Source organism: Martes martes (assembly GCF_963455335.1).
Source record: "Martes martes genome assembly, chromosome: 2".
In the NCBI taxonomy this organism is placed as follows: domain Eukaryota; kingdom Metazoa; phylum Chordata; class Mammalia; order Carnivora; family Mustelidae; genus Martes; species Martes martes.
This window is the reverse complement of record NC_137889.1, coordinates 140,491,969-140,519,465: the sequence shown is the minus strand read 5'-3', so window position 1 is coordinate 140,519,465 and position 27,497 is coordinate 140,491,969. Positions and strand designations below refer to the sequence as shown.

At 47.7% G+C, this 27,497-nt stretch overlaps 1 protein-coding gene across 3 annotated transcripts in view; it reads right to left on the bottom strand.

Annotated features, from left to right (window-relative positions):
* Positions 1-27,497, bottom strand: part of FAM193A (family with sequence similarity 193 member A) — a 100,429-nt gene that overhangs the window by 42,822 nt on the left and 30,110 nt on the right. For all 3 annotated transcript variants that reach the window (XM_080797721.1, XM_080797722.1, XM_080797723.1), the window contains exons 4-11: positions 26,644-26,878; positions 20,989-21,113; positions 15,302-15,449; positions 6,199-6,276; positions 4,660-4,772; positions 4,287-4,529; positions 1,716-1,869; positions 1,425-1,604 (exon numbers count right to left, since the gene is read on the bottom strand). In XM_080797721.1, coding sequence (XP_080653847.1) covers positions 1,425-1,604; positions 1,716-1,869; positions 4,287-4,529; positions 4,660-4,772; positions 6,199-6,276; positions 15,302-15,449; positions 20,989-21,113; positions 26,644-26,878 — 1,276 coding nt within the window. The remainder of the gene's footprint in view (positions 1-1,424; positions 1,605-1,715; positions 1,870-4,286; positions 4,530-4,659; positions 4,773-6,198; positions 6,277-15,301; positions 15,450-20,988; positions 21,114-26,643; positions 26,879-27,497) is intronic.

Genomic DNA, 27,497 nt, shown 5'->3' with positions numbered 1-27,497 from the left:
ACATATGATACATAAGAAGAAGCCTGACATCTCAACGATAAGATGTAATGGGAAATGAAATGAAGACCGAAATCTCAAGGGCCTGCCATTTCTCACCAGACTGGCCAAACCCCAAGACTACAACGTCATCCTCTCCTAGGGGACAGGGGAGACCATCACACTCTAGACCCAGAGAAGCCACCACTGGTAACCAATCCTAGAAACAGACCTACTGATGTAAGAAGGTCAGATGTATAAGGTCACTCACCGAATAGCATATAGGGAAAACAAAGGGAAGCAAACACAAGTGCCCACCACCAGGGACTAAAAAGAGAAAGAGAATTCTGGTATGTCCACCTGCTGGCACAGAGAGAGGGCAGTAGACAAGGACGAGGAAGTGTGCTCCACACAGAATCAGTCAGAATATGATGCTGAGAAGAAAAGCAAGGGGGGCTGAGTGTGCATTAGTATAAGCCTTGTCACAGAAAAGGGGAAGAATAAATATTAGCATTTGCATAAACAAATACTGGAAGGACACAATAAGAAGACTGGTTACCTACTGGGACTAGAACTGGGGATGGGCAGGTGCTGGGCAGGGCAGAGGGTGAACACCACCAGGGCCAGACTTCTTAATAGAACACCTTTTCGTATCGCCTTTCTTGTTTCAACTATGAACCTATACTGCCTATTAAGGAAAATAATTAGCCAAGCAACCCGACCATCATTTGTTCTTCCTTTCATTTAAGAACTACGTGAGGGGGGTGCCTGGGTGGCCCAGCTAATTAAGCATCTGCCATTGACTCAGGTTATGGTTCCAGGGCCCTGGGATCAAGTTCTGCATTGGGCTCCCTGTTCATCGAGGAGTTAGTTTGTCCCTCTCCCTCTGAACCTACCCACTGCTCAAGTGCGTCCTCTCACTCTCTCAAACAAATAAATAAAAACTTAAAAAAAAAAAAAAGAAAAAGAACTATGTGAGCATCTATTCATAAAACTAGGAGTCTCTAAGAGAAAACAGTCATTGCCGGAGGTACATTCACCTTTTGGAAACAGAAAAACAGACCTCCACCAGAAAAAAACCTCCCTTACAAAATCAACTTTTGCTGAAATTTTAACATTCCATTATTTTATTTATTTAAAAAACCCTCCCTTTGCTTCTTTACATACAAAAAAAAACCCTCTACGACAGCTAACTGTCTGGAGCGACTCTGGGATGCTGCAAAATCGAGACCGTCGAGTGGATTCAAGCAAGAGGAACAAGATGAAAACAGGGTGAGGCACCATGTTTGTTTATTTTACCAGTGGGCCTCAATCCTCTCCAGTTCTAACCTTTAGAAGCTATTCAAGATAACACAATTTTGCATTCAATAATGCTCATGTTTAGAGAAAATATACACAAAGACAGACACCCTCAGCGAAACATAAAGTTTGGGAAAATGAAATCATACCTGCTGAGTAGGGTAAGACGGGGGTGGACTGTCCGCTTTCCTCTCCTCGCTCCTGGGACTCCCACTGCCTAGAGCTCCGTCTTGTTCTGGGGCTCCCGGCGGCTCCCCGCTGCTCTCGCCGTCTGCCTCCTCATCGTCAGCCTCTGAAGAGCTGCTGCTGGTACTGCTTACCTGAGGGGACTTCAAAAACAACCTTCGTAATTTATACTTTTCAAAGTGGAAGAACTAAAACAAACAAGACCAGATCACCACTTGATGCCATCTCTTGTCACTGTGAAGTGGTGTCCATACCTCATCTTTCAGGGCCATGTTTTCCCCGCCACCGTTCAGCTCGCTGTGGATTCCATTCATACTGGCCACCACCTCGGTATCATCGTAGTTACTCAGTGGATAAATATCAGCAAATTTAGCTGACAACGGTGCAACGTCTTCATCGTCACTACAACTGAGACAGGCAGAGACGGTCACCACGAGGCTGCTCACCTGGGGATAGGGAGTACACCGCCCACGGAGCCCGACGCTGCCTTTATAGGCTGTTCTGGTTTGCGGGAATATTACACTGAGCACCACGCACACTTGGTAACATCTGGTAACCTGAACACCGGGGGAAAATGCCTGAAAGATTACCATCTGTGCTACACAGAAGAATGGAAAACAAAACGCCAAAAGAAGAAAAATATCTGGGAAACTGCCAAAATTTAATCGGATTAATTATTACTGCATTTCCATTGGGCTTGAAGTGCCTCAGTGTACAACTGTTCGCTGCCATTTCCAAGCAGACACAATTAATTTTTTATTAAAATTAAAGGGGGTACAAAGAACCACCAAAATTTCAGACATAGCCAGTTGAACAAAACTTTAAAGGCACTTAGGTGACAAAATACTACAAGTTTTTTTACTACAAGGCCTGCTCTGGACAAGTCACTCATGATCTGAATTAAATATCAGCTTTAACAAGACATCTAAACAATGGGCAAATGGAAGATTTACTTAAAAAAAAAAAACAAAAAACTAGTAGGCAAATTTCAAGGCTGTAGCCGATGAAGGACACTTCAAACATAGGCTTTTCTGGTGTGACAAGGGCGGGCACATAGTCTCCACATCAGGGCAGACTGTGCAGGGCACGGACCATTCGTGGTCACCCCGCCATGACCATAAACATGCCTCTCAGTCCGTCTTCAGCTCTGCATACAATAACTTCCAGAAGGAAAAATCCTACAAACTGATGATCCTTCGGATTTAGTAGAATGTCCAGAATTGCTCAACTCAGATGTCCTTCCCATTTTTGGAAAAAGAGGGAACACAATATGCCATAACCTGGAGCTCACCACAGTTAGCACCCACAGCACCCACCAGATGAAGGCTGCTCAGGTCTCCTGAGGCCTGCGGCACCTGAGGTGATGGAATGTGTGGCCTTGGCCAACACTCATACCCACTCCCGAAACATCACCACCACCACGAGTCACAGATGACATGAGGTGACTGAGTCATTTGCTCAGTGTAATGAAGGCAGGCTGCAGCTCCCCTAGGACCCCCGAGAACCAGACAGCCCTGCGGCACAGAGACTCCAGGCACACAATTCTCTCCAACCAACTTAGTGCTGACACCAAGAAAGAGATGACACAAACCAAAGGCAACAATGGAGGCTTTCAAGTCCTCACAGTTCATGTTTGGAAGACATTAATCCTAGCTGCTGAAGGACCAGAGGTCCAGCACAGCCGCAGGCAGTCCTGGCCCACAGACAAAGGTGCCCCAGCACACTTCCTCCACCTCGCAACACAGCGCAGGAGCCCACACCTGACATCAGTGTGACACAGTAGCAGGGATGGGTTTTTCCAACATAATTTTTTTAAATTTATTTAAACACCATATGTGTTTAATTTCAGTGTTTTAGTTAGAGGTTGCCAAACAGCTAGCTGGGAAACCCTCGACCCTCCCTCACAGGCCCCAGAGAGAGCGCAGGGTAATCCAGGTCTAGAAAGCAGCTCGAACTCAAAGGAGTCATGGCATTCAGGTCAATCCCCTTAGAATTATTTTGTGTTTTGAGACCAGATCCATACTGAGGACTGTAAAACTCTGAAGGAAAGCCTCAGAGTTGTCAGGAGAAATCCAGATGGAGGTGGTGAGCAATCTGAGAGACGCTGAGTAGCCTGAGGCCAGGGCCACAATCCCTCCCATGGGGAACCATGCTGGCGGCCATCGCCTCCACGGGGCTCCTGACACCCGCACGCTCTATGATAAGCAAAATGAAAACCTAAGTTTACCTAAATAAAATAAAGACACACATCCATGTGCAACCCGTCCAGGAAGTTCGAAAGGAAAGCCTCAACAAATGACAGGGTCACAACTCTGAAAAAACGTGAGGCCACTCACCTACAGTGTGAACTGGCGACGACCGCACCGCCCCCTCGCTCATACAAAATGTACTTCTAGATAATGTGGGAACACGGAAAACAGAACCTTTCAATCGCTTGCTAAAGTGATCTTCTGAGTTTTTAGCAAGACATGGAATAAGCATGAATGCTGAACGGACAATGAGGCGGAATGAACTTTGGGCTGATCACCCTCAAACGAAATGGGAAACATGAAGCCAGAACTGAAGAGACACTTCCCTGCATACCAACATGGCTTTTTCTTTACTGGCATTTACAAATTTACCGTTTGTTTTTTTTTTCATGTAATGAAATAGTGTCAAAGTTTGGGTTTACTGATTTCGTATTTTAAAAGTTGCTTAAAAAATGAAAGATTCTTTTTCTTGAAAAGCATTATAATGATATCCGTACTTCTGTAGACATTACTGTCCATATTTCTCATCATTGGGTTACGTAAATTTCTGAAATCTTTTACAAAGTCACAACTTACAAAGTTGGTGCAGAGCCACTGTCTGTGAGGATGAGTCTGGGATGTTGCTGAATTGTAATGGGAGAGCTGGAGCCTGACCCTGAGCTTGCTGAGGACACGCTAGGTGGACGCATCTCAGAGAGATAGTCAGGAGCGGAATCCACTTGGAGGGGCAGCTGGTGACTGTGGATGTCGCCAGTGACGGGGGGGTCCATGACACCACAAGTGAGGATGTGTGAGAGGCTGCAGTCATCACAAGCACATCTGAGTGGGAACGAAGGACAGTTACCCAGAGAGCCGAGAGAGCTCAGACGGAGCTCTGTTGGGCTCGGTGCCCGGGCCAAGGCTGTGGCTCCCGCAGGCCCGCCACGCCCACACAACTTCGCAGGCTCACCTTCTCCTGTAGTTACAGTTGGGGCAGTCGGGCATGCTGAGCCGGGACGACAGCATGTGCCTCATGGCGTCTGTGAAGTTGTTCTCGCCGGTGACTGCCTTCTTGTTGGTCAGCTGGAGGAAACCATCAAACGAGAGGTTAACTTTGCAAGACATGCCCCCAGTCAAGTGGTCCAGCTTCTCCGTAATCATGGTACTGGGTGCCATGCTCATTCAGAAGCCAGTGACCACAGTTTCCTAGAGTGGGACAGGGCCAGGAAGGGGCAGACCTGAAATGCATGGCAGCCACCGTCCTGAGCCTCACAAAGGCCAGGGAGCAGGAAGCCCTGGCTGGTGCCTCACCAGCAGACACCCAGCCTTTACCTGGAATCAGCTGTGTGCTCGGTTCTCACTAGGGACCAGGAGCGCAGAGCTAAACCGCAGCCCCCCAGGGGCTTAGACCCTGGAAGAGGAAACCATGATGTGGGAGGTGCCCTGGCAGAAAAGCAGCAGGGCGCCGGGCCCACACAGGGCACAGAGGAAGCACTGTTGGTAATGCTGTCAGAGGCAAAGAGGGCATCCAGGTCAGGAGCAGAGCACTGAGCCAGGCATCACTGAAACACCTCTGGAAGGCCTGGATGACCCTGGGCTGAGCAGGAGGGCGTCTTGGGGGATGGGACAGAGTTTGGAGGGGGTGTGCCCAACAGAATAGTCTGGAGGCACACAGGCCCGCACACGCAGAGCTGCAGCATTAGATGGCCCATGAGTTAAAAGGCATTTGTGACACATGACAGAAGCAGGCAGGTGGGAGGATGGCCAGGTGGGGAGGACATCCACTGCAGGAACAAGGACTAGCACGTGAAGGGTGCAGATCCAGGAGCTACCTACCAGTCGACAAGACAAGCATCTGGATTGCAGAGAAGAAACCTACAGACCAGCTCTGGCAACGGGATGGGTGGTGCTAGAAGGGCCATCTGATAGGCTACACGCCACACGGGAAGGATTGGGGGGTGGGAGCTGGTGAGCAAGCCCAGTGTGGGTGGAGACCACAGGGGCAAGGACACCAAAATGGGGGAAGGGACACCAATGCCTGAGGAAGGGGGAGACACAGATGCCAGCTTGTGAAGAAGAATCAAGGGAGTGAAGTTTCCAAAGTCGAGTGCCCTGAGGCCATCGGGGCAAGGCTCGCAGCCAGCCACAGGGAGGTGCAGAGGGGTATGTAAGTCTGTAGGGAAGGAGGGAGCGAGCTGTGTTGTCAGCAGTACATTGAAAGCTCGGCCCAGGCCCATGTGGGGAGGCCTGTGAATCGGGCCTGAGGGGAGCAGGCTGACTTCCAGCTCTGTGACTTGACGGCACCAGCTGCCTCTGAGACCAGACACCAGGGACTTGGGTGGCTGTGGGCTAGTATGGTCACTCAATAAATGGGATTTTCCTTGAGAAATACCGAAGAGAAGGAAATGGATAAGGGAGACTAGTTAGGAGCAGACCCACAATGTGGCCTTGGAATGGTGTTTTTCCCTGCTCAGGCACACAGCCCCCCCTCCGCCCCCCCAAGCCTCACCTGCTCCTCAATGAATCGCCTCTGTTTGAAAAGCTCCCAGTCCTCCGTCAGCATGCGCTGTTTGGTTTTCATTGTCATCTAGGAAGGAGATGCAAACAACAAAACCTTAGTGCCAGCAAGAGCCAGCCAGGCTTCTGCGAGGGGAGACCTCAGAAACGGTGCCCGAAGTCATTCCCCCTGCAGATGAGGAAGGCACGTCACAGACTTGTGGCCCCAGCGCCCCACCTCCTTCCCGGGTTCTGCTCGCGTGGGAAACATGGAGGAGCGCACACTTAAAATAAGAACTGAAGGTCCCAGAGCTGAAGCTGTCCTTGCGGTAAGTGAGCATTCAGCCTGTACTGGCCTGTGCCCGAGATAAAGAGTGAAGACGTGTGAGCGAGTGCGCGTGAAGAGCCCCAAGCAGCCTGAGCTGCAGACTATGCATGACTTCATGCCCACGGGGCCCCTAGCAAAGTCAAAGGCACAGAGACAGCAGGTATATGGGAAGCCAGGGGCTGGAGGACAAGGGGGAGTCGGGGACGGGGGGCGTCGGGGACGGGGGGAGGGCGGGCACGCTACCATGGGAATGGACTTGCTACCACTGAAGTGGACTCTGAGCAATGGTTAAAATGGTTATGTTTTCTGTTACGCGTATTTTACCACAATTAAAAAAGAAACCACTTTGAGAGGAATAGGGAATTAAGAATGGGTTCAAGGTATAGTTTTACTGAGGTGGGAGAGGTTATGAAACGATTAAATCTTGATGTTTATCTATATGTGTTCTTGTAATTACTGAAAACTTAAGAATAATTTCTAACAAGAGAAATATGAGATACGTATCTTCTAAATTATTAGAACAAAAAAAAGAGAGGGGGACATATTTAATCCCACAGGCAAGAAAATACTACCAATAAACCCTCCAAAACAAGAGTAATTTTTTAAAAAATACATGCATTTGAAAAAAAATTTATGTAGTTTAAACTAGGAGAGAAGAAATCAAAGTTGAAATTACAGTCCATGGAAATCATTGACAATGAAAGCCCTGCAAATCAATTACAGAAGATGTATCCAACACATAGACGAACACGTACAGACTTCAATGCGTTTATGAGAGAACAAAACAGAGGAAAAGACTGAAACATGTATGTTCCACACAAGAAGCCAGAGAAATAAAACATGGGAAACCAATAAAGCAGGAAGAAAGTAAAGTAAAAGCAGAAATTACTGGGAAGATGAAGCAAATGTGTTCAATAAATCCCCAAACACTGGTTCTCCAGATTCCCTCCTGGGCGGACCCAGGGAAGAAAAGGCCCTGCCAACAAAGTGGGCATGAGGCAGGACACATACAGGCAGAGGTTTCCTTTAACCCACAGAGGGAAGGATCTGTGCAATGTAGACTTTCACCTGCATAGAAACGCTGCAAGCCAGGGGTTCATGGGCTATTCTGCTGAGCCTGCCCAACATGTTTGAAAAGCTGAGTCAACATTAGATAGCTCTTGAGATGGCACCGAACAGCCCAGACTCTGGCTTCTGTGGACATCTCCATGGCTCGGAGGCCCCTGCCCTTCGCTGCCCTCCGGGCTAAGGGCATGGCATTTCCTTCTGGCACAGAAGATGCTCTCTCAGCAAAGCAGGCCAGGAAGGCAGGCTGGGGAGCACAGCAGCTCTCCCACAGCCACCACTCCCCCGACTTTCATCACTCCCCTCTGAGCACAAGCTCGTCATCCCTTGTCTCCACAATGTGGACAATCTTCTGGGCAAACATCAGTTGTGGAACTCACTCAAGAGGGAGGAAACCCAAAAGAGATGACAAAGTTTAACATGAACTGAAAAGGTGGTACAAGACCCATAGTCCTCATTCCTCCTCCTTGCAAAGACAGATCATGCCCTAGGTTTTAGGGTGAATTCTATCAATCCCTTTATGGAAAAGAAAACTTAAACTATTCCTGAAAATTAAAGCAAACATGGAAAGTTTCTAAATGCATTCTATGAGACTAGCATAACCTTCATACAAAACAGACAAGGCCTCAAAGACAAACACTCAATGATGCCTCAGAATACAAACCCCAAAATCCTAAATAAAGAATTAGCAAGTTAAATCTAATAACGAATTAATAGAATATATATCATAATCTAGTAGGCTTTAATCCCAGGAATGCAAGCATGTCTCAAAATTAGGAAACCTAATGTTTTACTTGATAGAGAAAAACACATGGAAGAAAACCATATAATCAAATTCAATATCTATTCCTGTTTTTTACAAAAATCGTAACTTAAGTAAGCAAGAAAAAAGGAACTTCCTTAATTTGCTAAAAACTCCCCAATACTCACGGAGGCATGTGACTTCATGGGAAGCACGCACAGTCGTCCCCATGAAGCCAGAGCAGCAGACAGAGCCGCCTGCTACGCCCTCGTGACAAGCCAAGGGCTCTAACTGAAACCAAATCAACAGTGCAAACCCCCGAAGCTAAGACAAAGCTACTTGTAGGAGACATGGACTCAGGGCGCTGGGTGGAATGCCAACAGCTGAACGACCCCGACCCCAGAAGCCCCAGGGGTAAACTTGACGGGAAGGGAATAAACTGTGAAACCATCAGACAGAATAGAACACACAACCAAAACACAGAAACGTGCACCATCTTCCTGGATGGAAGACTCAGTGCTGGGGCCAGCTCTCCCTTTACGTCATGTATGTCCAGAGCTTTCAGGAAAAACGTTTTCCTCCTACAAGCAGCAATTACGGTCGCACGTTTAAAAAATTATTTTGGTGGCCCTATAGCTCAGGGGTTAGAGCACTGGTCTTATAAAAAATGATTCTGGGGTGGGGGTGCTGCGCCTGGGGGGGCTCCATCAGCTAAGCATACAACCCTTGATCTCAGCTCAGCTCTTGCTCTTGGGCTCTTGAGTTCAAGCCCTGTGCTGGGCTCCATGCAGGACATGATGCCTACTTAAAGTAAAATCTTAAAATAAAAAAAGATTTTCAATGAGCTAGATATTAGGAAAGGTAGTCATTTCTTTTAGTACAGAACTCAGTCCAGAGCTGTTTGATAGTTAACAACATCAACAGAAACCTCCTCTTTGACCCCCTCCTCACATTGGAAGATTGATTCTTCCAAACATTTGGGTTCCTGCAGGCTTATATATGTGTCAAACAACAAATAAAGGACACATTTATGAGAGAAAGAGCGGAAGAGAGAGCAAGAGCTGGGGGAGGGGCAGAGGCTGACTCCACAGGGAGCAGGGAGCCCAATCATGGGTAGGGATCCCAGGACCTCAGGACCATGACCCACGAAGGCAGACAAGTGACTAAGCCACCCAGGCACCTCAAGGATACATTTTATTTATTATTATTTAAAAAAAAATTTTTTTTTGTAATTTATTTATTTGTTAGAGAGAGAGAGCAAGCAAGCACAGGCAGACAGAGTGGTAGGCAGAGACAGAGGGAGAAGCAGGCTCCCCGCCGAGCAAGAAGCCCGATGTGGGACTCGATCCCAGGACGCTGGGATCATGACCTGAGCCGAAGGCAGCTGCTTAACCAACTGAGCCACCCAGGTGTCCCTATTATTATTATTTTTTTAAGATTTTATTTATTTAAAAAAAAAAAAGATTTTATTTATTTATTTGCCTCAGTGAGAGAGCGCAGAAGCAGGAAGAGCTACAGGTAGAGGGAGAAGTGGACATGACACTGAGCAGGGAGCCCAATGCAGGACTCGATCCCAGGACCCTGGGACCATGACCTCAGCCGAAGGCAGCTGCTTAACGGACTGAGCCACCCAGGCGCCCCTCCAAGGACACATTTTATAAAGATTTTTTTAAAAATTTTATTTATTTATTTGACAGAGAGAGAGAAATCACAAGTAGGCAGAGAGGCAGGCAGACGAGAGGGGGAAGCAGGCTCCCTGCCGAGCAGAGAGCCCGATTTGGGGCTCGATCCCAGGACCCTGAGATCATGACCTGAGCCGAAGGCAGAGGCTTAACCCACTGAGCCACCCAGGTGCCCCCTTTTTTTGTAAAGATTTTTTATTTTATTTCATTTATCAAGGACACATTTTAAAAAGCAAGCAAAAACAAGTGATTTCAAAACTGTCATCCATGTCCCACGTCCATACTTATGAATACTCAATCATTTACAGATGTTTTGAAACCTTGGAATTACTAATAATTTCTAAGCTACTACTTGATTAGAAGCCACTGATGTCCATTCCAAGGATTTCAGAATGACTGGTGCCCTCTGGATGCTGCTAAAATTGCTCAGTTTCCTTAATTTGTATTAATGGCATCACGGTTTCTTCGGATAGGTGAGTGAAAATAATACACGTTCTGCTTGTTTTAGTAAGGAGGATGGTTTGTTTTTTTCTTTGTGGGAGAAAGAAACGATAAGACCTTTTTTTGTTTGTTTTTCTTATTGTAGTAAAATACACATAACATAAAACTGATCATCTCAACCATTTTTTAAAAAGATTTTAGGGGCGCCTAGGTGGCTCAGTGGGTTAAGCCTCTGCCTTCGGCTCAGGTCATGATCCCAGGGTCCGGGGACTGAGCCCCGCATCAGGCTTTCTGCTCAGCAGGGAGCCTGCTTCCCCCTCTCTCTCTGCCTGCCTCTCTGCTACTTGTGATCTCTTTCAAATAAATAAATAAAATCTTAAAAAAAAATAAAAAATAAAATAAAAAGATTTTATTTATTCATTTGAGAGAGAGAGAGAGAACAAGCTTGGGGGTAGAGAGGCAGAGGGAGAGGGAGAAGCAGACTCTCTGCTGAGCAGGGAGCCTAACATGGGACTTGATCCCAGGAATCTGTGATCATGACCTGAGCTGAAGGCAGATGCTTAACCAATTGAGCCACACAGATGCCCGACCATCTTAACCATTTTTAAGTGTACAGTTCAGTGGTATTACATACGTTCACATCATCGTGCAAACATCCCCACCATCCCTCCCCAGAACTTTCTCATCTTTCCCAACTGAAACTCTGTCCCCACGAAAAAACCCACTCTCCCCTCCCCTAGTCTCTGCTCCCCATGAGTTACACTTTCTGTCCCTAGGAGTCTGACTGCTGTAGGTACCTCATATAAGTGGAGTTCTACAACAGATGTCCTTTTGTGTCTAGTTTAGTTCACTTAAAATAATGCCTTTAAGGTTCTTTCATATTTTTAGGTCTTCCATTTAGGTCATTTTCCATCCTGAGTTAATTTCTGCATGTAGTGTGAGGTAAGGCTCCAATGTTCATCTTTGGCATGGGATATGCCGTTTCCCAGCACTGTCTGTTGCAAAGACTGGCCTTTTCCATTTGAGTGGTCTTGGGATCCTTACTGAATATCACATGACCACACAGGTGAGGGTCTATCTTACATCAACACCACACTGTTTTGATTACTGTAGCTATGTAGTCAGTTTCAAAATCAGAAAGTGGGAGTCCTCCAGATTTATTGTTCTTTTCCGAGATTGTTCTGACTATTCTGGGTCCTCTGAGACTGCATATGAATTTTAAGATGGGTTTTTTTCTATTTCTACAAAAATGACTCTAGTGGGGCGCCTGGGTGGCTCAGTGGGTTAAGCTGCTGCCTTCGGCTTAGGTCATGATCTCGGGGTCCTGGGATCGAGTTCCGCGTCGGGCTCTCTGCTCGGCAGGGAGTCTGCTTCCCTCTCTCTCTCTGTCTGCCTCTGTGCCTACTTGTGATCTGTCAAATAAATAAATAAAATCTTTAAAAAAAAAATGACTCTAGTAGGATTTTGACAGGTATTGCTGAGTCTGTAGACCACTTTAGCTAACACAGACATTTTAATATCATTAAGTCTTCCAATGAACATGGGATGTGGTTCCTTTTATGTCTTTCTTTTTTGAAAATTTTAAAAAGATTTATTTATTTCAGAGAGAGAGAGAGAGAGGAGACGAACAGTGAACTCAAGCATGAGTGCAGGGAGGGGCAGAGGGAGAAGCAGACCCCGCTGAGCAGGAAGCCTGATGCGGGGCTGGGATCATGACCTGAGCCAAAGGCAGACGCTTCACTGACTAAGCCACCCAGGCGTCCCTCTTCTTCAATTTCTTTCAGAGACATTTAATAGTTTTCATTGTGCAAGTCTTCTACCTCCTTGAGTAAATTACCTTGTAAGTATTTTACTTTTGATATTGTCGTAAATGGGATTGTTTTTGTAACTTCCTTTGCGGATTTTTTGTTAACATACAGAGATACCATTTTTTGTGCATTTACTTTGTTCCTGATGCACTGAATTCATTTATTCTAACAGCATTCACTTATTTCTTTTCTTTTACAGTCTTTAGGATTTTCTACACACAAGGTCATATCACCTGCAGAAATAATTTCACTTCTTCTGTTCCAATTTGGAGGTCTTTGATTTTTCTTGCCTAATTGCTCTGACCACAACTTCCAGCACCATGAGGAATGGAAGTGGTGAAAGCAGCAACCTTGCCTTGTTCCTCATCATAGAGAAAATGCTTCCAGTCTTTCACTGCTGGGTATGATGCTTCCTCTGGGTTTTCATCGATGGCTCTTCTCATGTGGAGGCAGGTCCCATCTGTTTCTAGTTTGTTGAGTGTTTTTATCATGAAAGCTAAATACTGTCAAATGATTTTGAGGGATCAATTAAGATGAACCTGTGTTTTTTACTCCTGCCATTGTGTTGATGTGGCATATTACATTGTTTTCATGTATGGACCCAAACCTGCATGCCAGGAATAAATTCCAGTTGGTCATGGTGTACATAGTCCTTTTAATACGTTGCTGAATTCTGTTCACTAGTATTCTGTTGCGGATTTTTTCATCAGTCTTTATCATAGATGGTGGTCTATAATTTTCTTTTCTTACATTGTCTCTGTTATCAGGGTAAGGCTGGCCTCACAGAATGAGTTGGGAAGCTTCTCTCCCCTTCAATTTTTGGGAAAAGTTGGGGAAGGACTGGTGTTAATTCTTCTTTAAAGGATTGGTAGAATTCACCTGTGAAGCCGTCTGGTCCTGGGCTTTGCTCTGTTGCAAGTTTTTGTTTTGTTTTGTGTTAAGATTTTATTTGAGAGAGAGGGGAAAGAGAACACAAGAAAGGGGAGCGGGAGGCAGAGAAGAGGGAGAAGCATGCTACTTGCTGAGCAGAGAGCCTGATATGGGGCTCAATCCCAGGACCTGAGCTAAAGTCAGATGCTTAATCAACCGAGCCACCCAGGTGCCCCTGTTGGGGATTTCTGATTACTGGTTCAGTCTCCTTACCAGTCGTAGGTCTAGTCAGACTTTCTGCGTCTCCGTGATGCAATCTTGGTAGGTTCTGTGTTTCCAGGAATTTGTCCATTTATCTAAGCTATCCTATTTGTTGCTGTACAACGGTTCACACCACTCTCTGACAATCCCTTTTATTTCTGTAGAATCAGTGATAACGTTCCCACTTCATTTCTGACTTTAGTAATCAGTCTCTCTCCTTTTTTCTTAGCCCACATAGCAAAAGGTTTGTCAGCTTTCATGATCTTAAAGAACCAACTTTTGGTTTCACTGATTTTCCTCTATTCCCCAGTTTGTTGATCTGCTCTAATCTTTATCACTTCTTTCCTTCTGCTAGCTTTGGGTTTAGTTTGTCTTTTTTCCCTAGATCCTTAAGTTGCCAAGTTAGGTTACTGATCTAAGACCTTTCCTGCTATTTATTGTAAGCATTTAGAGCTGTACATACATGTACTTTTAACGAAATAAATTTAAATTCAGCCTTACTTTAAAAAATAAGACTGGGGGCACCTGGGTGGCTCAGTGGCTTAAGCCTCTGCCTTCAGCTCAGGTCATGATCTCAGGGTCCTGGGATCAAGCCCCGCATCGTGCTCTCTGCTCGGCGGGAAGCCTGCTTCCCCCTCTCGTCTGCCTGCCTCTCTGCCTACTTGTGATCTCTCTCTCTCTGTCGGATAAATAAAATCTTTAAAAAGAAATAAATAAATAAAAAATAAAAATAAGACTGTATTTTCTTTTCTAGAGAAAACAAGTATACTGTTACTTTTATACATACCCCATTTTCATCAGAATAGCAGTGATAACACTGTGTATTATATTCCTAAATAGACATTAAACTTCAGGTACAAATACACCAAGAAATTACTATTCCCAAAGATTTTCTCAATCTTGGCAAAGTCTCAGTCTTTCCTTTCTTCTAAGAGTTGTCATGGGGCATTTATGGGTTTAGTCCCAGTTCAAAGCTGGAGAAATGAAGAACAGATTTCTGAAACTATAACTGCATTTGTATCCATCCTACCTACAAAGTGAAATGAGAAAGAGCCCATGGGGTCTGCAGCAGGCAGGATGCAGACAGCCCTGGTCCTACCCCAGAGTCCCAAAACTGTAACACAGAGGGCGCCTGTGTGATGCCATCAGTTAAATGTCCACCTCTTGGCATCGGCTCAAGTCATGATCTCAGAGTCCTCGGATTGAGCCCCACATGACGCTCCGTGCTCAATGCAGAGTCTGCTTGAGATTCTCTCTCCCTCTGTGCCCATCCCCGTGCTCTCTTCTAAAATAAACAAAGAAACCTTAAAAGAAAAAAAGTATAGTACAAAGCTCTGTCAGTAATCCCTTATTACTCCCTAGATCCTATTACCTTGCACAGGTTCTGAATGCCTCTGCCTCCACCCCACCCTCCCACGGTTTCAGAAAGCAGGCAGGCAGGCTTCTAGGCCCTCTGGAAGTCCTGCTGTATCCCCAAGAGGCTCCAGCTGACAAGCGGCACCTGCCCTTCAGGGCCCACCTTCAAGAAGAGCACCCTGCCTTCGTGGGTCTCCCTTCATCTCTGCCAGCCACCTGCCAAGCACAACCAACTATGCTCTGTCTGCATAGTCAGAGAAGGGGCTCTGAGTAGCAGAGCGTTATGTGAACGGCTCTGGAAATTACATGGCTCCGCAGTTCCCCAAGGCCCCAGAGGCTCTTGTAGGTGGCAGCTGAGCCATGTGGCAGCCTATGCAGGTGACACTGGGTGTGGCCAGTCAGTGCTGACCCAACAAACAGCTGCCGCCACCCCCGGGCGTAGTGGGGTGAAGGCCACCATGGTTCCCTCTGGAAAGTCAGCGGCTAGACTCCTTCCACCTGTACCTCCCGTCACCCTGGCACACATGCTTTACCCATGGCAGGTCCTGGCGGCACACACTCACCTGCTCGTCGACATAAGCATCAATCCTCTGCTGGCATTCCAGCCACTCCTCGGCCACCCTGCGCAACTCCTCCTCAGAGCGCTGGTACCGCTGCAGTAAGGTGCTGTATGTGTCCTCGTTGCACGTGTCATGTGTCGTGGTTCCCAGCCTAGGGAGAGAGGCATTTCAGCAAAAGAAAGGAGCCCAAAGGCTCTGGGTCAGAGATCAGAGCTCTGCTTCTCTCTGTCACTTCCTCTCCCAATGTGACAAGTGGGACACCACCACACACCACACAAAGCTGTTGTGAGAGATTAGCAAATACATACGCAAGGCGCCCCAGGCCAGAATCCGGCATAAAGAAGCTCCAAGAAGAGGTCCAAAGGAAAAAAGTCAGTCGTGAAGAAGACTGTTCTACGAGACTAAGGCCTTGGGGCGCCTGGGTGGCTCAGCCAGTTAAGTGTCTGACTCTTGGTTTCAACTCAGGTCATGATCTTGGGGTCATGAGATCACACCCCACACTGGGCTCTACGCTCAGCTGGGAGTCTGCTAGAGATGCTCTCTCTCCCTCTACCCCTCCCCCAACTCCCTCTCCACAGAAATAAATAAATAAATAAATAGGTCCTAGCAGTTCAGTTTACTAAATGTGGAGTTGCAACCTATTTTTCCCCACTGAAATACACTGACCCAGAGAAAACACTACATTTAATGGGAAATACAAGACTCGGACTTGGTTTTCCAATTAAGTAAAACAGAAGATTTGATCCAATCAAAGAAACAAGTTTTACAGTTTTATTTATTCTATATTACTTTAAAAAGTTGGTAAGACAGCAAATGAGAAAATGAACCGAAAACAAGACATACAAACAGTAAACAATGAGGAAAACACCTAGACTTCCAGGAAAGAGAATATGGGGCAGGAGGTGGCCTGGAAAGAGCAGGGAAGCCAAGCAGGGTGGCAGGGACAAGGGGGTGAGATTACATGGCATCAGAAACTGCTCATTTTCTGAATATCTAAACACCAAAAAACAACTGTAATAAAGGCATCCTGATAAGAAGTTTCAAAATCGAGACAACATTTATAGTCGCTCAAGGGCAACAAGGCTACGTGCACAAAGATCATCAGAGTTGACAGGAAAACATTGGGAGCTACGCAGAGGGGACCAATAAGATACTTTCTGGCACATCTAGACAAAGGAACTCCAGAGAACCGGTGCCTCTTATAAAGCTTATTACATCTCTTCATTCATATACACTTTACTTGCACGTGTGCTTTGAAATAAACTATGTCCATGTTAAATAAAGATATGATTATGGCATCACGTTTAAAGATGTGTGTGGGGGTGGACATAAAAAAAAATCTAGAAGTAGCATTGAATTGTATATAGCATCTATTTATCTTCACGATTTTCTGTATTTTCAGAGTTTCATTGCATCACAATCTAATAATTTTATAATAAATATAAACGATACAGTAATTTTAAAAATTTAAGACCCTTTCAATGGACACAAACAGCTCCTTCTTCTTTCCCATCTCTGCCTGTGGGTGGATCCCACTTGTGACTATTTTATAAAAGGGAGAACCTGCAAATGAACTCACTGCCGCTGAAGTTATCTGCACACACAGTGTCCATCTGTGAAGTTCACACCAAGGAGGGAGCAGGCAGCAGCAGCAAGGCCTAACCAAACAGGTGTTTAGGGGAGGCCAGAGACAGGAAAGAAATTGACAGTGACCCACAGTGACTGAGGCTCCCTCAAACACCAAGGCTGTCCTTCTAAGGTTGTGTCTGCCCCCACGGACACAAAACTCCCCAAGACGTGGCATCTAGCGATTCGGAGGCTGCTCCGGGCTCTGCATAGCCACTGGGCGGCCCTTGGGCCTGAGAACACAGCCTGCTGTCTGCTGGGCAGCAACCCACGAAGTAGCTGCTTTCTCCCCATTCCTGCTTCCACAACCTTGCTCATTACAGACGGATTTTCCTGCTTCACGCAAAGCCCGCCTTCTACAGAATGCCACCCTGCCCCTCGCGTACCACTTGGAAAACGGGGATGTTAAGGGGACTGGCATCTGCCCGGCACACACTCCTCTTCCCTCCTACTGGAAGTGAGAACTGCTCTCCTCTACCGTGATACAGGTTCCATTTTGAGCCAATGGAGAGCAAAGCAGCTAGGGGTCCTGGGACATCTTTGATGGGGTGATCAGAGCACAATGTGTAGGCACAGGGCTTACATTCAAGCCGAGCTGGGCTGGAATCCAGAGAGAAAACAAGGAATGTCCTCACGGTCGCACGACACGAGTGGTTCAGCAAACAGGTTACTGTCTAAATATTCACTCTGTAAACACACGCTAGCGCCATGGACAGATCCTCACGGTAACGTCTACCACAAATAGTGTGCACGTACAACACAAGGAGAATGAGAAAAAGTCAGTTTTGCAAGTTTATGCACAAGCCTAATGCAACATCTCCCTAACAATATCATATATTTAAAATAAAAACCAACTGGGCAATCACTAATAATACCCACAACAACAAACAAGCAGACAGTGAGGCTCCTGGTCTTACCATGGGCACAGACACTAGTCTGACGAAGTTTCTGGACCCCACCACCAGTTCTCAGGCAGCACAGACAGAAAGCCTGTGTGGTGCTCCCTGAGCACACACGCCGAGGAGCCTGGACCCTGGGCCTCACTGCAGGGCTGACAGTTCAAGTTCCCCGAGGGATAAATTGTAAGGGAAAAAGGGGTGGGGTGGGGGCCTGCAGGTTAAAGAATTACAAGACACGTGGGAAAAAGAAAGGGTGGGAGTCATTGCTTCACAGTGACAGTCTCTGGGGTGATGAGGAAAGGTCTGGAAACAGACACTGGTGATAGCTGGTCAACACTGTGAATGTAATTAATCCCACTGAATTGTACAGTTAAATGTGGTTAAAATGGCAAGTTTCATGTTATATATATTTTATCACAATTTTCAAAAATTAGTAATGTAATATACCAACAACCATCGATTTGCAGACTTTAAATGAGTTAACTGTAATGGTACGTAAATTGTATCTCAGCAAAGGTGTTTAAAAAAAGGAGAAATAACTTCCCTAAACTAAGTCAGTTTCTTTTTTTTTTTTTTAAAGATTTATTTATTTATTTGACAGACAGAGATCATAAGTAGGCAGAGAGGCAGGCAGAGAGGGAGGGAAAGCAGGCTCCCGCTGAGCAGAGAGCCCGACTCGGGGCTCGATCCCAGGACCCTGAGATCATGACCCGAGCCAAAGGCAGAGGCTTTAACCCACTGAGCCACCCAGGCGCCCCCTAAGTCAGTTTCTTTACATGAGGTCCACCTTATGTAGATTATTTGTATTAAAAAAAAACAAAACACAAAAGACACATCAAAAGAAAAAGCAGGCAAGCCTGTGGAAAGGCACACTTGAGTAACAGGAGAATAAACAAGGAAGGAGTGGGACTGCCGTGGCAGGCAGTACCGTGGTGGGAGGTCCCGTGGCCACTCTGGCAGAGGAGTCTGTGCTTGGAGGCCGCACGCAGGAGGAACTGACTTCCTGGGGCCATGGTCAAGCTCGCAGCTGCACATCTGCTCAGTATCATCTTTTCTATCTATATTTTACCTTAATAAAGTCAAACAAGCACAGGGCCAGAGACCAGGGGTCAATATGAAAATACTCCCAACTAGAGAGTCTATGTGCCACAGATGCAATCCTTACTTTAGGGGCTGGTACTGGTATATAACTTCTCCCAAACCTTCTACAAGTTGTTCTGTGGGATCTGCACACTAGAAGCTCAGACCTGAATTACTGCTGGGTCTGACAAGGGAATCTGCCAGGGAACCCAAATGAACTGTCCCTTCTGGCATCACCAGCTGCTGCTGGGAATGCTCTGCTTGCCTCCTCCCCAGCTCTGTCCCTGTCTCTATGTCCCTCGCTCCCTCACCTGTCCCCGAGAGCTCTCCTTCAGCCTGACCCCAGAATTAACATTCAAGATTAAAACGCTGCCAATCTTTTGGAGTCTGACCATCATTTGCACTGAGTGATTAAGAAACCCAGAACTAGAGGCACCTGGGCAGCTCAGTTGGTTGAGTGTTGGACTCCTGATTTCAGCTTGGGTCAGGATCTCAGGGGTGTAGGATCAAGCCCTGTGTCAGGCTCCACACTCAGTGCAGAGAGCTGAGGACTCTCTCCCTCTGCCTCTCCCCCTTGTGCTCAATCTCAAATAATCTAGAAAGGGATGGAGAGAGAATGAAACAAAGAAATCAATCTAGAACTAAGGCACAGCCAAGAATGGAGTTTCAGGATACATTTCAGTTACCTGTCACTCACCCCAAGTTGATGACAGGCCCATCAAACTAACTGGCTCACCAGAAAAAGAAAATACAAGGCCCTAGAATCTTGCTGTAAGAACCCCCACCTTCCCAAGATGCACGTTTTTGGTTGGTTGCCCTCCCCCCATAAAAAGTGCCTTTGGTGGATTTAACTGGGGACAAAACCATGTTCTGCATTTCAAACTCATGACCTGGAATACTTTCCTGACCCTTTCTTTGGTGGAGGTGAAAGCTGGGACACTCAAGTCTCCATGCCCCACCACGGAACATGCCAGATGCTTTCAGACTAGACATACAGGGAAAGGGTAGGCAGGGAACGGGCTGTGGCGAAGGGGTGCCAGGAGGCTCGGGGGCCAGACACAGCACTGGCCAGAGCCACACAACACTGTGTTCTGGTCTCTCTGCCCCCATCACCTGTATCCAACCACTTTCAGGGCTACTGCTTCTCCAGGGGGGAGGGTGTGAAGTAGGAAGAGTCATGACCCCTCAGATAAGATTCAGGAAGACTAGGTTGATACAGGGGTTTCAAAAGAAAACAAAGTGACTAGTCTGGAAGTAAACTATAATAATAATTTATTTACTTAGAAACAATTTCTCTTCTTTGTGAATCTGGTCCAAACAAACATCAGCACGGACACTTAAACAAAGATGAGCACGGTGTGTGCTGTTAGGAAGCGTCTCTGGCACAGGACCCTGACTCTACGTGATAAGTCCACGGGAACAGAAGGACCACGTGGCAGAACTGTGGAAGCGGGTGCCTGACTCAGCAACGACCACAGATCCAAGGAGCCTCATCCCAGTGGAGTCACACGGGGCCAACGCCCTCCCACCATGTGGCCTCCAGCCGCCAGCAGGGCAGACGCCGAGTACTGTGCTTGGGACCACTCGTCCTGGTGCACGTGTGGAAGCCCTGGGATACCCCGCGCCACCAAGACGCGGCCATGCCGCGAACAAAGGCACAGAGGGAATGCTGGAGACACACATACATCCCTGGCCTCCGTGCCCAGGAGCCCTGTGGCACCGTCAGGCCCCTTCTAGAGCCGTCCCCCTCCTCTGACACCCCCTCCCCGTCTCCCCTGCACACCCAAGTGCCACAGCCGTCCGGCCAAGCCTGAGTCTCTTCAAAGTAAAACTCTATGTTTACCATGGTTTCTCCTTATTCACAAGGAATTTGAGATGTTAAATCTCAGTGGCATTACTACTGAGTCTGTTATTTTAAAAGTTTAATTTAGTACTCCTGGGATTTTGAGTTTCCACCCAAGTGGTACCGTTCCCTGAGCAAGAACATCCACACCGCGATGGTGTTCCAACACACACCCACTACAACACAGGGAGAAGGACCGTGCTGTCACACCACAGAGACGTATGCAGACAAAGACCAGATACCTGATCTGCGACACCAGTGCTGGCAAGTTGCTCTGAAGAAGTGGCTCCGAAAAGACCAGATTTTCAAACAGATGCTTATTATGCAGTTCCCATGTCACCTGGAACTTTTTCAAGTGTTCATTTTCCTAGTTAAAAAGATAAATAAATAAATGGAAGATATACTGAATTGACGAAGACTAAAATTCCCCAGAAGGATCCACCCCCTCCAGCCCTCTTTGCAGCCCCAGAACATTTCGCAGCACATGGAGAACACACCCTGAGGCACACCTCTGGCCACATGCACACATGACCCCATGTCTCCTCCCTTCTAAGTCCCTCACACAGAGAAAGGGGGTAAGATGCACACAGACAAATACGCGACAGAGAGAGAGAAACAAATGCACGTATTTGACGGTCATTCCTTACACTGTGCTTCCAAAATGCACTGAAAGCCCTACTCTTCAAACAATTTAAATGCACACAAATCCTCTGATGTCAAAGGGCAATCATTTTCTTGCCTATCTTGAGAAATCTGCCATTCTGGTGGATGCAAATAACTTCTCCACTAGTGCTATGCTGTGGAAGGTCAGGTGTTTCCTCTCCCTAATACACAAAGACAAACTCAGCAGTTACTTTAAATAGCTTTTAAACATTTGGGAGCGTCCTGGCCATCACAGAGAGTGATACCAAAAGAAACATCCATCTGCCCTCAACACAAGGTGACCAGGACAGAGAGGGTGCCTTTCCTGAGCACAGATCTCGCTACAAGCATTTGCTTGTGGGACTCCACGTGTCCACCTGTAAGCTCCGCGATGCTGTACGGCTCCGTGTGTTTCAGTCATCACGCATCCTTCATACATGTTCCTTCCCTAACCCACTGACAACTGGAGGAACTGCTTAACATGATGTAGCAATACTCCATGAAATGGGTTACTCATGGTGACACCTTCTACAACTTAGCCCCAGTGAATTCACATGATCACACCTGCAGGTATTAATAAACAGTCTACACACGAAGACCCCACTGTTTGCCCAGTAACTGGCTGGTATGGGGGCTGAGAGAACGAGTCAAAGTGAGCATTTCCCGTTCCTGAGCACAGCCAGGGAGACAGAGCTCAAGGCACACTGGCAGCACCACTCCGGCACAAACGGATGCCAGCGCTGCCACCTGCCATCCCCCGCTCATGGCCTGCAGACAGACTGGGCCCTGCAAGAAACCCAGACACCTGCACAGACCCTCAAACCCTCCGTTCTGCCTGCGTTTCCAGACCTTGCTCCCACCGCCCCAGGTGTGCACTTCCACACCCTGCAGTGCCACTACTCTGTACGGGACAGCTGGCCGGGGAGCTGATAAACTCCACCCGATCTCTGGAATGAGAACCTTGCCAAAGAAGGTACCAAGGACGTGGCCACAGATGACATGTCGACCACACTACATGTCACAGACTTCAGTAGAGATCACCCTGTGCAGGCACTGGGCCAGGTACAGGGACACAAAGATGAAGCCAGCAGGCCCTGCTCTCTAGGAGTCACCAGGGGACAGAGGAGTAGGCAGTGATCCGATTTATGATTTGTCTCTACAACGAACATGCAGGAGCTAAGGCAGACGCCAGACCAGGCCCCTGGCCAGCTGAGGGAGGTTCTGGGGAGAGCGCTAAGGGGAGTTGAGTGCTTGCTGGGCTTCCCCCATAAACCTCCACGGCTGCATGTGTGGTACTTGCCTGCCTGCCTACTTGCGGGGGTGGGACACAGCTCTGGCTTTTGGGGGTCATGTTACTACAGGTACCTGGGTGAAGGCTGACTTAGGAAGATGAACGGCATTTTTCATGAAATCTGCAATCATACTTCCAAATGAGGCAAGCAAGAGAAACAGCACGACCCAAACTCATTTCCCAGCCTAGAGTCAACTTGGGAAAACAACGTGTGCTAGCAATAGTGCTTCCTGCAGGCCAGGCATGGTTCTTAGTGCTCACGAGGGTCATCTCAGTAGCGCCCTCAACAATCCTGGACTGGGTGCAGCCAGGCCCCATTCACAGGCCAGAGACAGCCTACAGAGGTTGAGCGATGGGCCTGGGGCCATGGGGAGGGAGTCTGCGGGCTGCTGGGGGCGGGGGGGCGGGGGGGTGGGGGGGTGGGGGGGTGGCGCCTGTGCACGAGTGCGGCCAAGACGCAAGGAGAACAAGCTCGCCAGTGACTCAAGCTCAGGCTTTTCCACCCAAACTAGTTTTCCTTCTTACACTCAACTGCAAAAAGGTTTTTGGGGGTCTGGGAGGAGAACGAGGAGGTGTTCAGAATCAAGCTGTGTAACAGACCTTGAGAACTACCAAGCTGTCCTTAAGGATGGAAATTCAGATTTCATGATTACTACAACCCTGGCACAGCATTTCCCAGACAGTGGGAAGCACAACCTATGTGCAGGCTCCTTCTATTTTAATATTTAAAATAAAATTTTAAAACATGACGCTATCATCTTGTTTGATCCCCAGGGCAGTGTAGAATATACCCACAAGTGCATTTCCCACGAAAATAATGTTTTTAAAAATACCCTCCTATGTCTAAATGTCCTCCCTGGGTTCTGCAGAATCAGAAAAACAGGGGACGTTATTTCCAGAGAAGCCGGTTGAGAAGGCAGAGAATTAGCTGGCAGGGTTTGTGCAGCAAGCCAACGTGCTGCTTTAAGAAAAACAACGGACCCAATTTGTGGCCAATCATAAAATCTGAGCTTTCAAGCAATAATCTGCATTTTGGAAAACTTGAATCTGTCACTGTGGCCTTGAAGCTTCTCTGTTCTGATGAGGATCAGTGGTGATAGCTACAAAGGTCATTTTTTACACTGAACACCATCAGGAAGATCTGCACTAAATTACTAGGTGAGCCCATGTATTTCCAATGACCAAAGTATGATGTTGGAAAACCACGTGTGGACAGACCCATTCTGAGCGTCGGCTCCAGCACTGGTTCTGATGTAAGAGACATGCTTGGAGACCCTACACCACACCTAACCATTAAGAAGCCCTCCGGCAGGGCAACTGGGTGGCACAGTGGGTAAAGCCTCTGCCTTCAGTTCAGGTCATGGTCTCAGGGTCCTGGGATTGAGCCCCACATCGGGCTCTCTGCTCAGCAGGGAGCCTGCTTTCCCCTCTCTCTCTGCCTGCTCTCTGCCTACTTGTGATCTCTCTGTCAAATAAATACACAAAATCTTAAAAAAAAAAAAAAAAAGAAAAAGAAGCCCTCGAGCTCAAGTGTACTCCTGACGAATGGCTGGAAAGGCTATTAAGATATTCCTCCCTTTGCCAAATACGGATCTGCGTGAGGCAGAATTTTCTTCAATAACTTCAGCCAAAGCAACCTATGACAACAGCGTGAATGCAGAAGCAGCTACGAGAATCAACATGTCCTCTACTGAGCCAAAAACTAAGGAGATCTGCAAAAATGTAAAGGAAGCCCCTCTTTTTACTAAATATGTTTTGGAAAATCATTCTTTTTTGGGGTACCTGGGTGGCTCAGTCGATGAAACATCTGCCTTTGGCTCAAGGCATGATCACAGGGTCCTGGGATTGAGCCCCGCATGGGGAGTTTTCACACCCCACCAACAGCTCTTGTTGAAACCACAAACGTAGGTGGCAGCTGGCTTATAATGACAAAATTTCTGGGAGGCTGTACTTCACCTCCGCCCACCCCAAGATCACAACAGGCACATGCCCTTGCCATCCCTCCAGGGCAAGGGCCTCTCCTTCACTCTCACGCAAGGAGGTGGCCATCTGTGGGCCCAGCACTGTGTGTTGATGCCACCCAGGGTGGGACTGAGGCTGTACCTCCCATCCCCCAGGTTTAGAAGTTCCTGGAGTGAATGCTGGCTTTGGGGCACACGAATTTCTCAGGATTCCAGCTTTCAGTTTGTTTTTCACCGCTAAGTCTTCTTGCCTTTCCTGCCACCTCAGCAATGTGCTGTAAAAGCTTTTATCTAGTTTCAGTTTATGTGATCCAGTAATTCCGTTATTTCCCATGAAAGAAGAAGGATTTCAGGGTATCACGTGTGCTGTACCACTGGAAACCAAAGTGAGTACCTCTATGTATAAAGAAACTGACATTAATCACTGAGCAAACAACCATATTTTGTCCTTAGTATTTACGAGTTTTTTCCAAACCACAAGAAAGTATTCCTATGTAAATTGTTAAGAATTTGCTCCCAACAAGCAGGGCTGAAATCAATTTCTGTTTGTTTCAAAAACCGCGCTCCACGCTGACTGCCTGAGGGGGGTCTGGGCGGAAGCGCCACCTGGGGCAGAGCTGCGCTTTGCACTGCTCAGCACAAGGTTCGGGCAGCTGGGAGACGCTCTTCACCTTGGCGGACTCCTCTCCCGGCGGACTCAGGAAGGTCCGAGGGTGCGGTCCCAGAGGAGGTGGCACTGGATGTGAACTTCTGAAGAGCAGGTACTTTCAGTAAGTCGAGGTGGAAGAGGGAGAGCTGCGTGCGATGTGACATTAGGGAGTGAGGCACCGGAGGCCTGCTGGGCCCTGCTCCAGGCACCAGCATGCCATTGCAGATTCTCATGACGCAGAGACAGCCATCCCTCCTGACTCAGGCTCCTTTCCTCACATCGCGTGCTTTCCTCCAGGCTGTCAAGAGTCAGCGGCATGGCACAGTCTACTGCAGGGATGCCCGAGGAGGCCCATGAAGCCCAACCCCCCTGAATTTACCTGCAAAACTGTGTGTCTGTAAATTTTCCTGGCGAGAAGGTCTTTCAACTTTAGAATCATGAAGACCATTGCATTTAAAATCTTAGGAACTACTGGTGCTATATTTGTTTCAAAATGTAGTTTTACCAGGAAGAAAGTGCCCAAAACTAGTCCAGTAAAGTATAATTTAATAACTAAATTGAAGTAATGGCAAACAAGTCCACAGACTACCGGCAAATCGGTATTTCTTTAACAGTCTGGAAGGCCTGAATGAGCGGTTTCTCAGGCAACACAGCCTCCCTGCACCGGCGGCTGCACCGCTGACAGGGCAGACTGAAGCTTCTGATGCCCAGCCTGGCTGGTTTCCAGGAGCTGAGATTCTACCACACGCATCCTTCCACCCATGTGAGCTAGGTTACCTCGTGAGGTGGTCAGAGACCCGCAAGACACCCCTGCTTGTCTCCTTCGAGAGGGCCACTGGGCAGGGACGGGGGTGGGCATGAGGGTGGGTTCTTATCAGACTCTGGGAACCCATCCCTAACCCAGGGCTGGACTGTGAAATCGCAACTGAAAGCCATAGGACCAGAAGCAAGTGCTCTCCACAGGAGTCATGCCCTGCGGGTCACACTGACAACAGAGATAACAGCTTAAGACGGAAACCATTTGTCTTTCTTCTAACCTCCTAACGCACACACTGGTCCTCACCTCACATCGTCCCCATCTCTCGCTCCCTAGGGGCCTCAAGGTCTCCAAACTGTATTTCCATATGTTACCCGGATAACAATCCACACGACACCTTCCTCCCACAGCACAGTCCAGAGAGAAGAGAGAGGGGAGAGGAATCGGGTTCTCTCCTTGGTGCCTGAGTGTCACAAAGGAGGGGCCGGTGGTGGCACACAAGGGCAACACACAAGCCTCCCCACGACCTCACCCAAGCACAGTGGTCTTCTCAAGTTCTTCCCCACAGAACCAGAGGAAGGCAGCCTTCGCTCTTACCAGCGTGCCCAGGAAGGTGCTGATCGTGCGTGCCGCCTGGCAGAGGGCGCCGTACTCCTCGAGGAGGAGAGAGATGAACTGGTGAGCCTGTGGAGGGCCCTGCAGGGCGGACGGCGCCTTCACCTTGGATGCCGAGGACAGCTGCCGGAGCAGTCGGACCTTCATCTCCAGCACATACTCTCTGGCTTGTTGTTCCAGCCGCTGGTACAGCTGGTAGGGGTCCCTCTCGCAGAGCCTGCACGGAGAAGAGAGAGTCACTGCTCACCCGTGACCCGCCCACACGCAGCCCTCCACGGAACTGCGATCAGTGAGCTGAGCTGCGATCAGCGCCCACCTGGCCATGGCCACAGACAGCGTCGAGAGCCACAAAGTCATCAGCTAAGAGCCCAAAAATCCCAGTATTTACTCAAAACTTAATCTGTACCAGCACTGTGTCTCCCACATACCGACCCAGTTAATCACCAAGTTCATCACTCAGCTGAACAGCGCAGCCTGCCTGGGTGGAAGGCAGGGAGCGCACACAACCAGCAGGTGGCAGAGCGCACATAGCCTCGCCTCCTCTCAGGAGCCCTAAGACAACTCATTGTCCACGCCCACATGCTGGGCAAAAGCAACCACCCAGAAGAGGTGACACCTGGCTTGGGGTACTCTAGAGCGGACAGCTCCGTCCTTTTTTCCAGGAATTCAGTATATAACGCAAATGGGCTTGCGTTATTTTTATAATCAGAGGAAACTATAGAAACAATGTCTCTTTTTAAGCTATACCCCCCCACACACAAACAAACAATGAAAATGTATAAAATAAAATCCCTAAACTGAAGAGAAGGGAAAAATTACTAAGTGCCTTTCTACCA